General features: G+C 38.2%; 2 protein-coding genes across 8 annotated transcripts in view; both read left to right on the top strand.

Moving 5' to 3' along the window:
- Window positions 1-14,369, top strand: part of LOC101891022 (protein pangolin, isoforms A/H/I/S) — a 162,800-nt gene that overhangs the window by 68,247 nt on the left and 80,184 nt on the right. The window contains exon 1 of one of the 6 annotated variants that reach the window (XM_059124909.1): window positions 6,053-6,190. The exons of 4 other annotated variants lie outside the window; for them this stretch is intronic. The gene's annotated coding sequence lies outside the window, so the exon portion shown is untranslated. Of the gene's footprint in view, window positions 1-6,052; window positions 6,292-14,369 lie in introns of those variants that run through there. One more of the 6 variants, XM_059124908.1, reaches the window with a different exon arrangement.
- On the top strand, window positions 6,054-9,733 carry LOC131800416 (protein pangolin, isoforms A/H/I/S-like). 2 transcript variants are annotated; one of them, XM_059124907.1, is made up of 2 exons: window positions 6,054-6,190; window positions 6,876-9,733. In XM_059124907.1, the coding sequence occupies exon 2, from the start codon at window positions 6,919-6,921 to the stop codon at window positions 9,526-9,528; it is 2,610 nt and encodes an 869-aa protein (XP_058980890.1). In that variant the 5' UTR covers window positions 6,054-6,190; window positions 6,876-6,918; the 3' UTR covers window positions 9,529-9,733. The 2 variants fall into 2 exon arrangements, with proteins under 2 accessions (XP_058980890.1, XP_058980889.1); XM_059124906.1 differs by having other exon boundaries at window positions 6,168-6,291.

The raw sequence follows: 14,369 nt of genomic DNA, 5'->3' as shown, positions 1-14,369 counted from the left end.
CTATACAAAAACGTGGATCTATACATACAATGTAGCGCTACCGGAGCTAGAGCTCATTTTTGAAAGCCCAAATTTTTAAACAAATCCGTGAAAAATTGTCATAAAACATCAAAATAACAAAGATCAGGAGGTATTTCGAACTATATATATATATATTTTTCCCAAAGCATCAAAACACTTAAACTCCTAACGTAATTTTAAATTGTTGCTATGCCAAATGGAGAATCAATAGTTAAGAGTTATTGCCGGTATATATTTCACAACACTGAAAACTTTAAATGTCAAATTACAGTTCATTTGGTAGAAATTGTAAAAAAAAAACATGCAGAAGAACGAATGTTTAATGGTAGTATAAAAGCTAAACGAGAAGGATATTTTCCAATCATCCCAGGAATATTGTGTAAAGGTTCATAGATTAACCTAAATATTGCGCCTTAATTGTGATTTATAGCACACAGAATTTATTCCTGATCTAGAATACATTAGGTTATATGGATGGAACCAGTATTAAAGGACTAGATTTAACTGTACTGAAATCATCAAATGCCAAATTAGGGCACATTTGATCGAAGAATATTAGGAGATAAAATTAGATGTGAGCTATATCTAACTGAGGACAAATATATACATTTTGTAACATCAATAATCCTAAGAATAATATATAGGCCTGTTAAAACCGGATACAGGATATGGACTACATTGCCCCTGTGAGTTTTCATCTTCGTTGTTATTATAGCAGTAGTACATGTGGATGTTTGTATTCTGCTAATCTGGTTCGAGCTCCAGGCTTAAAAACTCGGCTACCTTAACGGGCTGAGATTTTTTGAAATGAGTTGGGTTGGTTTAGTTGTGCAATTAAGGAGGTGCAGCGTATTGTGCGCTGTATCACACGCTTGTCAGACGTCACCCACATCGTCGTTAATTCGTGACCAAAACGAATTGAGATGCTTTAACCATCCTGAACGTAATTGCGCCAAAACTATCAGCTGACGTTCTTCAGCTACAATGGAAGGGCGTGGACTCCGAGGACTGCATTCATCTTGTACTTGCTAATAACATCTGCAACTGCATCGGAATGAATGTCACCCAGACCTACCTGAAAGGCTTCTTAATCTAGAGGTTCTCTCTTATAGCGTTGGGCCTCCCACTCTAGATCATGTATGTCCTTCCTGACAAGCCTGGTTGGGGGAATTGTATACAGTATTAGCTGGCCCGGTCCGCTTTGCCGGCCCGTAGATTTAGTCTTTAATGCATAATAATTCAAAGATCTGGCTCACATAAGTGGCACAATTTTAAGTATAAATGATGACGCGACTAAATAGGAATAAATACGCGTCGCAAAAATGTCAATACATCTTCACGTAATGGGTGATTTATAGTGATTCAAAAAACCTGATCCTATTTTTCAGAAAGTATCGACGGGAAAGACCCATGCTCGAGACATGAGTACAACAAACTTATTACTTGGTCGTCACAACATTTTATAACCTCTTTTAAGACTTAATTGGTTATTCCATCGAGGCAAGGCGCTTTTTTGTCATCGAATTTCGATGCAGCAAGATTTATCTCGGCTAATGTAACAGGGGGATAAGGGAAGGCTCCACCGGGGTCATATGTATACCATGATGTTTCCATTTGGCGAGGAAAAGGATGGTTCACGATGTTATTTCGAGTTTTAACATCCGTAGGCGCATTTGAACGGAAGCATTTCAGTTTCTTTGTCACGAGCTTGTAGGCTATGCCAAACGGCTGAATTTCTACATCATCGCAGATTGTGAGACCTGCACATTCAGCTGTGTGGTCAGCTCCGCAGACCATGTGTTAAAGAGTGTGGGCGTTGATTTCGTGGCGGATATTTTCATATTCCTCGCATGGAAGTATTTCTGAATCAATTTTTGGGCAACGCATATTTTCTCCAATTCCACTGAGATGGTCTCCGAGGTAAGGTCCCGGAAATTGTAAGGTTCATGAGTCGGAAGAACATCAACGTCGCAGCAGTCCAGGAAATGAAGCTGAATGCCACCTGTATGCTTCAAAGTTGTGATGGATATAACATATTGAGGAAGGATGTGGGAGGTTAGCGTCCCTATTTCACCTCACTGGTATTAGAAAATGAGCTAGTTGAGCTACGCCGTACCAACCCTAATAATCCCAGAATCAGGGAACTTACTCTGGAGGTAAACAGGTTAGAACAGTGGCTAGAACATCTGAAGCATTGCAACATCAATACCGAATCGAGTTAATTTGGTGGCAACGGTCAAGTCGCTCTCTAACTCTTGAAAAAAGGATGATCGGACATATGTCTCAATTAACGGCGAAGAAGTGACAGATCCGAAGTAGAAGTGACAATTAACGGCGTAGAAGTGACGTGTTATTTCAACCGGCAATTTATAGAGCACCCCGAGAGTGAAATGGATAAAAGAAGGATCCTACGACGTGTACGATCTCTCCCAGCCGAGGAGGTAACCCCACAATTTACATTGGAAGATGTTGCAAAATTTATCCAAAGCGCTCGATTCTGACGGAATCTCTGTGGTGATGTTGATGAATAAGGAGTTGAGTATCACACCAAACTCCTCAACCTGTCGTTAGCCACCCCAATAGTTTCTGATGACTGGAAAATGGGCAGGGTGGTCCCGTTACTGAAGCTAGGCAAGGATGCCAGCGAAAGTGATTCATACAGGCCGATATCACTTTTGTTACCAGTAGTAAAGACACTTGAGGCTGACTATCTACACGGATTCCAGAAATTGCGTAGCGCAACTACACGTTCATGGAATTCAGAAACAAGAAGTCGAACATCCGTAGAGTAAAACAGGGAGTTCCCCAAGGTGGGGTGATATCTCCGGACATTCCACGCCCTCCAAACGCATAGAGATAATAACGTACGCAGATGATTTTACTCTCATGGCGTCGGGATCCATTATTGATGATATTTGCGATCGGTTAAACTCTTGTCTAGTTGATCTAACCGCCTTTTTCACTGTGAGGAATATGAATATATCCGCCACTAAATCTACGGCCACACTTTTCCTTTATACCTTTTTTAAGTCCTCCGCACATACCACACCTACCTGCGACAAGGTCAGAAGAAGGAACAAAGTCTCTGGCCGGCAGAACTTGGGGAGCTGATAAGGAAGCCTTGGTGACCTCTTACAACGGGACAGGCTCATCTGTCGTAAACTATGCGGCTTCGATGTGGCCCGCCAACGTTAGTGCTACGCAGTGGAAAATATTCAGTCTTTCCAGAACGCCGCCCTCAGAACCGCAGCAACAGGGTGCCTCCACATGTCACCTGTCGATCATCTACAGGATAAAATGATGTCAATGTAATACCTGTTTAGGGATTACAGACAGAGCCATCCGAATCATCATCTGGTGGAGAGGCAACCTCCGCCCAGGTATGAAAGGAAAGACAGAGGTATTAGAGGGATCATGCAGGACTGAATAGTTAGCCGCCTCTATTCGCTTTGGGCCCGGATTGACAGCGATGTGTAAAACATTTGCCCAGCTTGTGACACAGACCCACATGACACCCTGCACCTATTTCGCTGCCCAGCCAAACCTACTCTACTATCTCCAGTATCTTGTGGACCCAACCCGTACAAGTTGCGTCCTTTTTGGGACTGGACTTAGAAGCAGAACTCGATTGAGAAGAGTGGAGAACGAATATAGCAGTATGAGCTGCTACAACAACAACCTACCAAAATTTCCCTGTACTACCAATAAGTTGGAAATAATCAAATTTTTTAGCCATTGACTTTTAGCATGTTCCAGAAGAAGAAGTTGTCTTGGGTATTAAAGATCTGATCTCTGTGTCTATCAGCCTTTCCAATGTTTTCAATAGGAATGATGAGAGACTTATCGGTCTGAGTGACTCGGTTGCCCTGCTTTGGGGATATAAGTGACTGTGACTTCTCACCATGATTCCGAGATGTAGGTTAGACACAGAAAAGCTTTGAAAGGCTTGAATGTCAATAGCCCACTTCATTTTGGATAAGCTTACAATTCTGTCAGCCAAATTTTGGTCCCTAGCCGTATAGTCGAGATGCGCTTGAACGGTTTGCCGAATGCTAGTCAACACCCACTTCCCCCGCTGTATTGGTAGCCGGGGAAGTGGGTGTTGGCTAGCAGATTGAGAGTCTCTAGTCCAGAGTCGGTCCATGTTTTATACTTCCTATGGATTTAGGATCTTTCCAAATGACCGCCAAACTGGTTGGCATTTCCTGCCTGGGTAGGTTAGCGGACAGACTTTCATAGCAATCAGCAAGGCATTTGTTATCGCATTTACGGAGTTGTCTATATCGAGGGTTGAGGTTAAGACCAGTGAAGCCTAGGTTTAGCCAGATCCGCAAATTTGTCCCAATTTGCCTTCCTTGGGTTTCTATGAGGTTTCTGATGAATTCCCTCTACTAAGATTTTGAAAACTATCTTCCGGTGATCTGAAAACGAGCACTCAGGAGAAACTTTCCAGTCTTGTATAAGAGATTCATCCTTGTTAGTAAGGGTGAGGTCAATGACCTCTGCCTGTATTATTGAGATTATATTTCAAGATAAAATCAAAAATGGACTCACCTCTGACATTGGTATCGTTGCTGCCCCATTGGAAGTGGTGTGCGTTGGCATCACAACCCATAACAAGATGCCCTTTACCAGTAAGATCTTTAAGCAGCTCCTCTACCTCGTGGTCAGTGGGTCAGGTCGCTCATACGGTAGGTTGTCTGTTCTGAGGTTGAGGTTTTGCTTGTCAGGATGCGTGCGGGACCCACAGATCGTGGTGGAACCCAAGCTGTCAATACCTTACGGCAGGGGATATCCTTTAAGGATACAGCCGCCAGATCACAGTTTTGCCAAAGATCGCGAAATCCAGATACTGCGGTTACTAGGTAATACTTAGATTCCCGGTTTTCACAGCACATTACTTTTACGCCCTTGTAATGGGTTGCGCTGCCGAACTGCATTCTTTTCGGGTCACCTTGGACATCCCAACAGGACTCGGCACCACCACAATGGCCACCAAAATCACCGGATACCAATCCGTTTTACTATTGTATCTGGAGTATTTTGGAAAGCAAGGATGACACTAAAAAATACCAAATTGTCGATTACCTCAAGCAAGCGCTTCGGCGGGAATGGTCCAAAATACCACAGAGAACATTCGGGCAGCGTGTGACAGTTTCATTGGCCGTTTGAAGACCATAATTCGTGCAAAGGTGACCAATTCGAACAAAGCTAAACTTATTCTAAAATTTGATGCTATTTCCGAAATTTTTTGCTTTCATTCAATAAAATTTAAAAAACTGTAAAAATAATGGCGTTTGACTTTGTTGCAGTTTTTTTATCTCACCCTGTATAAGCTTTTAAAAAAGACGGCTCAAAAGTCTAGCATCGAAGAATCTGGCACTTGGAAACCGATTGGGAGGTACCTATGGCCATTTGGCCGGTAATCTCGAGGATAATGCTCCCTTATATCAAGTAGTAGGCCTGAACTTAGAATCGCGGTATCTCAACTCAAGATGACATAACAGTTGTTGGAGACGTTTGCAAATTCCCATGTTATGAAGCAGGAGACAAATTGTCTCACAATGCAGCTATTGACTCCAGTATATCTGCGCATCCTGTATCCTAGTTTAACGTAATCTAAAAGAAGTCAGTTTATTCCGCATCCTGATGATCATGTTTTTGCGAACCTCCTTGAAAATAGGTTAAAATATTAGACAAATTTTAAAGTGCTGAAAAGAGAAACAACCCCTTTAATTAATTTTCCGACATAGAAAGATATTTCGAAGTATTTTTTTATGTTTTGTTTAAAGAAAATACATAAACGGTACATGCAATAAATTTCATGACAAACATAGCACTTCTTAACTTTGAACAAATCCAACTTTATTTTGGTGGGATACTATATAAAATTATAATTGATATTATAAACGATCGATTTTGTAAACAAAATCGTTTGCTGTTATTTTGTTTTTGTAACATTTTCTTTTCAATTTTGTTTTGTTTTTTATGTTATTAGGACATTGCTGATTTGGTTTCTGATGGTGAATGAATAAATTTGTATTTCGTGTTTTTCATCTGAGTTGCACCTATGACTACATCTTAACAAGCAGAGGAATACCCTGATATACATCAAATGCGTGTTTGGCGTTTCGTCAGTTGCAGGCTTTATTTTTCCTGGTGATTGATGGTGTGTACCGCTCCTTAGTTATCATATTTATGTAAATTGTGTCTTCATTTAATATACGTACCATTCACAGATCTAATCTGTGTCCAATGTGAAGACTTAAGGTAAATGTGGATCATATTTTCCCTCTTAGAGTAAATGTTATGTACAATCTATTGTTTAAATCTAAACAAAACTCACTACATTTTAAAGTGAACAACACTCACAAATGGTATTTTAACTGAAAATTGACAAGAATTTGTTTGCACGAAATAAGTATATATTTGATGTCTTTTAAAATGTACACCTCATTCCAATGACGTGAATATATGTAAACACATTTTAATATATCGTATTAAGTATAAATCTATAAAAACTTTTTACATCAACGCAGAGCATTGTTTTTTATTAGGCATCAAGTATATACTTATTTTTGCAAGCAAATATTGTGAAATAGATAAAAATGAAAAATTGCATATCTATACGACCCACTTAAAACTAAACATTATGTTAATGCAAAAAAAATAGTAACCGCCTTTAAATACATTTAAGAAGTAGATAAACAACTTTGAACCAAAATTAAATGCCAATATTTCCATAAGATAATAGACCGACAATTACAGATAAAATACAACGTATCGATCTTATTTTCCATGTAAAAACGCGTGCAATCAATTTTATAAATTCATATAATTTTTAATTTAAATAGTATAAATTGTAATAAGAGTAGCCAATCAGAGAAAATCGCCAGCATGTCCCATACAAATCATGCACGCCATGCGACTTCATCTGGTGACGATTTAGGAAGTACGGACGAGGTTAAAGTTTTCAAGGATGAAGGAGATCGGGAAGATGAAAAGATTTCATCGGAAAATTTGTTGGAAGAAAAGTCTAGCTTGATAGATTTAACAGAAAGTGAGGAAAAAAGTGGAAAAATAACAACAACATCTGGTCAAAGTCCAGTTTTCAACAAAATTGAACCACACACCTCTACTTATAATATGGGTTACTTAGTATCTCCTTACTCTTATTCCAATGGTTCCGCTGCATCATTACCTGTCACAATGGCAAATAAAATAGGTTTGCCATGCTTTTTAAGTCACAATGGTGATCACCTAAACACACCTCCACCGGCACACTGTGGCATCCCTCCATATCAAATTGATGCAAAATCCATAAATTTGGGAAGACCCGCTATTTACCCGTTTCCCTCCAGCCAGTACCCATATTCTATGATCAGTCCAGATATGTCACAGGTAACGACTTGGCATACACCTTCTGTATACTCAGCTGCATCCAGTTTTAGAAGTCCATATCCTTCTTCCCTTCCTATCAATTCAGCGTTGCCCAGTGACTTCACTTTTCGGTTCTCCCCTAACCTTCTACCTTCAGTGCACACGCCGCAACATCATATGATCGGTACACATTCTACAATTACTCCGACAGGACCGAAACAAGATAACAGTAACGGTACGTTGGTCAACCAACGCTTTACGAAAAATGTTGATAGCAAGAATTCAAAGAACACGCATGGCCATGAAATCAACAAGGACAACTATTCAGAAAAAAAGAAACCCCACATAAAAAAGCCCTTAAATGCCTTTATGTTGTATATGAAAGAGATGAGATCAAAAGTTGTTGCAGAGTGCACCTTAAAAGAATCAGCTGCAATCAATCAAATACTGGGAAGACGGTGGCACGAACTATCTAGAGAGGAACAAAGCAAATATTATGAAAAAGCACGACAAGAAAGACAATTGCATATGGAGTTATACCCAGGGTGGAGTGCCAGGGATAATTACGGATACGTGTCAAAAAAGAAAAAAAGAAAGAAAGATCGTTCGCCCGCTGATTCTGGAGCTAACAATATGAAAAAATGTAGGGCTCGTTTTGGGCTTGATCAACAAAATCAGTGGTGTAAGCCATGTAAGCGAAAGAAAAAGTGTATACGCTACATGGAGTCTATTGGCGTGAACTATAATAGCGTTAAGGAGGAACAGTATGATTTAGACGACCTGGACGGCCAACGGAGCGACGATGACGACATCGATAATGAAAATATTGGTAGTTGTGATAGTGCCGATGATAATACAAAAACGTACGATGAAGATAATGAGTCATTAAATCAAAGTATGTCAAGTCCAAGTGGTTTCTCGAGTTTTCAGAGCCCGCCAACGAGTTTATCAAGCCCTGCTATTGTCCAAAATGCAGATACTTTAATTTCTGTTAGTGAACAAAATCACAATAATTCGAATTTACATTCAATACAGACACAAAATTTACACATAACTTCGCAAAGTAAAATTCAGCAGCACTTTCAACCGTCCACTTCCATGTCTTCATTATGTCCGCAACAAAATTCTGTTTACGAAATTGCTGGTAGTACGCAGAGTTCAATATCGAATTTTATATCAACAATTACATCGACATCCCCATCTTCAACCAAATCAATGTCTTCTTACAGTACTGCAACTACCTCCACAACTATACCAGCTTCCTTATCAGACCGTATGATGCGTTCTCTCCTCACAAGTAGTCCGGCGATGTTACTTGGAAACCGTTTAAGTCATTTAGCTATGGGCCTTGCTATGAATAATAATTGTAGCAATGCAATTGGAACTGCAACTTCAAATATTACTAGCGAAAAAGTATTTAATATATTGGATAAAACTGGAAGAACAGAAGTCGGCACGGCGCCATTAACGAGTAATAAATGTTCAATTACATCGAACGCTGTACTTCAGGGAGATTCTGATAAAGTCGATTCTTCAACACCTTCAGCAATTGTTCACCCCACGAAGTCACCTCTTGTACCCACATGTTTACCTTTACCAGCAACCAGCGTAACAGAGCAGTGTCATTTAATAAATACCAAAACAAATTCCATAATCGCCCCACTTCAGAGAAGTCCTGTAGGAGCTAATCCTAGAGATGTAAACAACCCTCTCAGCGTAAATCAACTTACAAAGAGATCGCACGACGATATTGTTCCAGATGTAAGTAACTGTAACACAAATATAAATGTATCGCAACTACCAAAACAAGAATGTCACATCTTACAGTCTGGAACTATGGGTTTTCAACATACCCATTCTACGCAGCATATCCAACCATCCTTAACGTTACCGCCACCATCACATAGTGCCATATTTAACAATTCGTTCTCTCAACATTTTCAACATAAATTTAATCAAAATTTGGTAGCAACGATTGTTGATAGTGAAACAAATTCTTCAGTGTCTTCAGTTGTCACTCATACAGTCGACAAAAGTCACAACAGTATTAATAATGATAACGATGTAAGCAGAAACCCTTCCACGGATAGGACAACGAATGAAAGTGGTGCCATAAACGTAACATAACCTCTCTTTAAAATTAAAATTATTTTAGTTTCATATTTTGACCACGTAAGAACAAAATTGTTTATGTTTAAGAGTATTACATCCGCAATAGTTTTAAACTATAATTATATTTTAAGTTAAGAATTAGGCTTTAAAATTGAATATGTGAAATATTTCCTTACAATGGGGTATAAAATAAATATATTAGTTTTTTAAAGTTTTAAAATTGTACGCATTCACTTTTTGTGTGGGAAGACTATACATTTTATTTCCACAGGTCAATTTTATTGGGGGTAGGTATGAGGGATATTTTATTACTCATTTGTTCAATTCTTTATTAAACTAATTTATAGGATTAATATCGCATTTTTTCGGCGTTGTCGGTGCATATTGTTAATATAAGGTAAAAGCGCAAATAATATTTGTTGAAAAAATCACGTAATGAGTGGTTTTTCGTTGTTGTTATATACTTTTTTAACGTGGGTATGTGGGGTTTGAACTATTGACAGAATATTTGATGATTTTTTTTATGTTAGAAAACTAAAAACCTATCTAAAATGTAGCACATCTGTAGGACTCAGAAGTTGCATAACATTATTTTCGAGAAATACTGTTATAAAATTGTATTCTTTAAATGTCATAACTAACTATAAATTATACTGAACTTAATTGAATTTACTAAGGCATCCAACGTTTTTAGCCAAATGTTATCATTGGAAACTTCGAGTTATAAACTGATCGACTAATTTTAACACATACAGGGTGAGATAAAAAACCACAACATAGTCAAACGCCATAATTTTAATTTTTTTTACAAAAGCAAAAAAAGCAAACGAAAGCAAAAAATGTCGGAAATAGTATCAAATTTTAGAATAAGTTTAGATTTGTTCGAGTTGATCGTTTTTTGCACGAATTATGACCTTCAAACGGACAATGAAACCGTCACACGATGCCCGAATGTTGCTCTGCGGTATTTTGGCCCATTCCCGGCGAAGCGCTCGCTAGAGGTTTTTTTTTAGTATCAGCCTTGCTTTCCAAAATACTCCAGACACAATAGTCCAACGGATTGGTATCCGGAGATTTTGGTGTTCATTGTGCGTTGGAAATGGAGCGAGGAACCTCATTTTCTTGGGAGGGGCGTGCTGCGATGGTGCTGAGTCTTGTTGGAATGTCCAAGGTCTGCGGCCAAAATGTTTGCGTGCCCAAGGTTTTAATACACCCTCCAGAATATTTTTTCAATATTTGCCGGATGGAATATTGCGATATGTTCAGCTCACGAGTCATTTTTCGGCCATTGCGGAGAAAAAAAATAGATTTTGACAATAATATGTTGCCAAAGGCATAATTTTGAACAAAAAAATGTAAGCATATGGTTCCATGATTTTAATAACTTAGTTCTACAATGGTTAGGACATACCAATTATTCCAAGTTTGGACAATATACATTTTTATACCCTCCACCATACTATGGAGGGTATATTAACTTTGTCATTCCGTTTGTAACTCCTCGAAATACTCATGTCAGACCCAACTGTCTGTCCGTCTGTCTGTTGTAATCACGCTATCTTTCGAACGAATTGAGATAGAAGGCCAAAATTTTGCACACGTGTTTATTTTTCCAGTCCACGTTTTCATATAGCCCCCATATATAAGTACCTCCCGATATTCGGTATTTTGATGATTTTAGCGACATTATTCATTGGAATTGTTTCAAATTTGGTATTTGAAGTTCGAAATGGATACTACAGCCTAAGACAGATTTATCCGAGGCGAATACGATGTCCTTCCGTTATATAATAAGGGTCGTGTAACTACATACATATGCAAGGTGGCGCAAAAGTAATCCTCCTATCAGAAAATGATATAAATTTTACGATTGGCTCCTAAGGTCAGTTCAGTTTTGCATTTTTTCAGTAAACACATGCGAAATACACGTTAATAAACAATGTTACTCTACACTGCTCCAGTCTCTATCCTCATGGTTGTGGTTAATCAATCTGCACTAGAATACAGGTAAATGCATCAACGCTTGAGAAAATTGATCAATCAAAATATTTTTTACATGTTTTTTTTTCTTCAAAAATTAGTAGGTTTTTAGAAGTTTTCTTATACTACACCAATCGGAGGTTGCAATGATATGCATTTTTCATTGTTTTTATAAATTTGAATATTTTTTCATTAAAAATTTTCAAAATTGTTTGACAGTTCGCTTGTCCGGCTGTGATGCTGCCAGCTGTGATGATGTGACTACCTGTATTCTTCTACCATGGTACAAATACAATTCTTTTCTAATTGTGTCCGACTTCTGCCGATTTTGTGCATGTATGTAAAATCCAGGCAATTTAAATATGTATGTACCCAGCTAACAATTTTTTCCGAGGGCTCTGATGTCCGATTTTTTGTCGAGATTTTCTGCCGTTTCTTCAGAAAAGTTTCCGAGTAATCTGCACATACTCGTTTCTTTTGTTTTGTTTGAACAAAACAAAGCTAAAGAGAGAAAAAAAAAAGCATATACAGAGAGTTAACTCTTTTTTGGCGAGAATTTCTAATGTTACTCCAGAAAAGTTTCCGAGTAATCTGCACATACTCGTTTCTTTTGTTTCATTTGAAAAAAAAAAAAAACACAAAAATTCTGACATTAGCAGAGAGTTAACTTTTTTCTGTTGAGATTTATTCTACCGTTCCTTTCGAAAAGTTTCCGAGTACTCTGCACATGCTCGGTTGAAATTATTTGAAGAATTTTGTGTATACAATTTTTTGGTTTTTTGATTATGATCAGTTTGTCGTCAGAATTTGAACGGAGCACGAGTGCAGTGTGTTGCAGTGAAAAGTTAAAATGAAAATTAAGGGAAGATTTGGACCTTCAGTACCTTATGGTAAGTAAGCACCTTTCTACAATTACTACTTTTATCAATATCTTGAATTGTTTAGGACATCTATTTTATTAGGCTCGTTAAAGGTTTGTATCCTTGTGTTTTAAACTCTTTGATAATATAAATAATATTTTTTTCATTTTTATTATTTAGATGCGGCATTGGAACATATTCCGGGAACTATGGGAAGTGCCATATACAAGTGTATGCATTGGAAGCAATGTAGTTGTTGTGGACAAAAAAATCCATCACTACAAAAACAAAACATTGCTGTGAAAAAGATCTGCCAATAGAACTTGAGTCGAACCTGGAGAGTTTCTAGTGTATAATTCGCATATGCTAATTTGCAATAAGTTCGAAATATATACAACTTTCCAGAGAACGGCCCTTGTAAGCCATCATCCACGCCAAATATGCCTGATGAGCCGCTTAACCAACGGCGAAACGCGTCGCATAGTGGTGAGTGTGTGATAGTGTCTATCTGGCTTTCCTTTTCACCGCAAATTTCTGATCATTAAGCTCGCCTCGAAAGAGAAAACAAACACATAAAAAAAAATTATAATTAATCATGAATGCACCTAGTTTAAAGGTTCATGAGTGTCTAAACTGTACATAGAATTCTCTTATCTGAATCACCATGTCTACAGTTTGAAGTCTGTTAATGAACCACCTTTTTTGCTGAACAAATATTGAATTACCATCATAATAACAAGGAATATGGTTTGTTTATTCATAGATACAAATAAAAACCAGTAAAGAAAGTTTAAAAGGCGGGCGGGTCAAATTTATATTGGGAGTTAATATGTTACCAATTATGAACTGCTTTAGAGCAGTTTTAATTGGGAATCAGAGGGAACTAATATATGGGACATACATCCAATTCAGAGTCGATTTCCACCAAATTTGACGAAGGTATTTGTATTTCTTGTACCAAATAGCATAGATATAAAGTGAATATGACGAAAAGGATTATATGAGAAATTCGGTTGAATGTACAAAAATCCATTCAATTTGGGCTGATATTAACCATTTGGTGATTTATTTATTGGTGGTTGATTTATTTGTTTTTTTTGTGAGTAACCAAAGGAACAGAAACGATTATGCCGCCCACCAAGACATTAAGGACAGTATAGGGTAGGTTATGTAATGTCAAAGGATGCGCGGTTGCTTATAACAACCTATTCACACGGAGACCTGCTGCTGGTCCATTGTGTTCATCCAAAGTGTAGAGATTAGTAGTTAAAGAGATGAAAAATCCACGAAGAAGCCATTTTAGTCTTCTGGCTAACTGAAGAATAACTGCTGGCCTGGTTTCGGAGAATGAAAACCAGTCGTGCAAAATTTGCTTAGCCACAAGTGTCTGTCTAGCACCAAAAATAATTGGACATTATCGTAGTAGGTGCTCTACCGTCATATCGGATGTCCAGTGATTGGAAGTTTAGCATAGGTGATACATAATTACTGGTTGTAACCCGACCTCCTATGTTCCCCACATACTTTAAAATGACAAAGTGTCCAAAGGACTGACTGTGCCATTGCCCTACATAAGTTAGAATCGGGCGGATAATTTACACATATATCCATTTTATCATACGCGGTTTAAGCCCCCAGCTATTTCCTATAGAGTTGCAAGAGCAGAGTGCGATTAAGTCCCTCTTAGAGCGTTCCTCAATATTCCTCTTCCAGTTTAGTCGCTGGTCGAGGACATTACCGATATATTTGGCTTCTGACACAACGTGACTCCATCCAGCAAAGGTGGCAAAAACTCGGGGAGTTTCCGCTTCCTTGTGAAGAGAACGAGCTAAGTTTTAGCTGGGTTCTCGCAAAGTCCATTGTCGTGTCCATCTTTATAGTTTCCCAAGAGTTCCTTGCATTAGATCTGAATTGGTTTACAGAAATTTCCCTGCAATCAGCAGAACCACATCATCAGCGTATGCTACGACTTTAGTTCCGGTTTGTTTCAGATCTTTTAATATATCATTTATCGCC

This window comes from Musca domestica, unplaced genomic scaffold (assembly GCF_030504385.1).
Source record: "Musca domestica strain aabys unplaced genomic scaffold, Musca_domestica.polishedcontigs.V.1.1 31, whole genome shotgun sequence".
Taxonomy (NCBI): Eukaryota; Metazoa; Arthropoda; class Insecta; order Diptera; family Muscidae; genus Musca; species Musca domestica.
The sequence above is the reverse complement of the archived record's forward strand: the minus strand, read 5'-3'. Positions and strand labels throughout refer to the sequence as shown.

What these genes read in the sequence shown, in the direction of transcription:
- LOC131800416 (XM_059124907.1), top strand. Translation starts at nt 6,919, where the DNA reads ATGTCCCATACAAATCATGCACGCCATGCGACTTCATCTGGTGACGAT.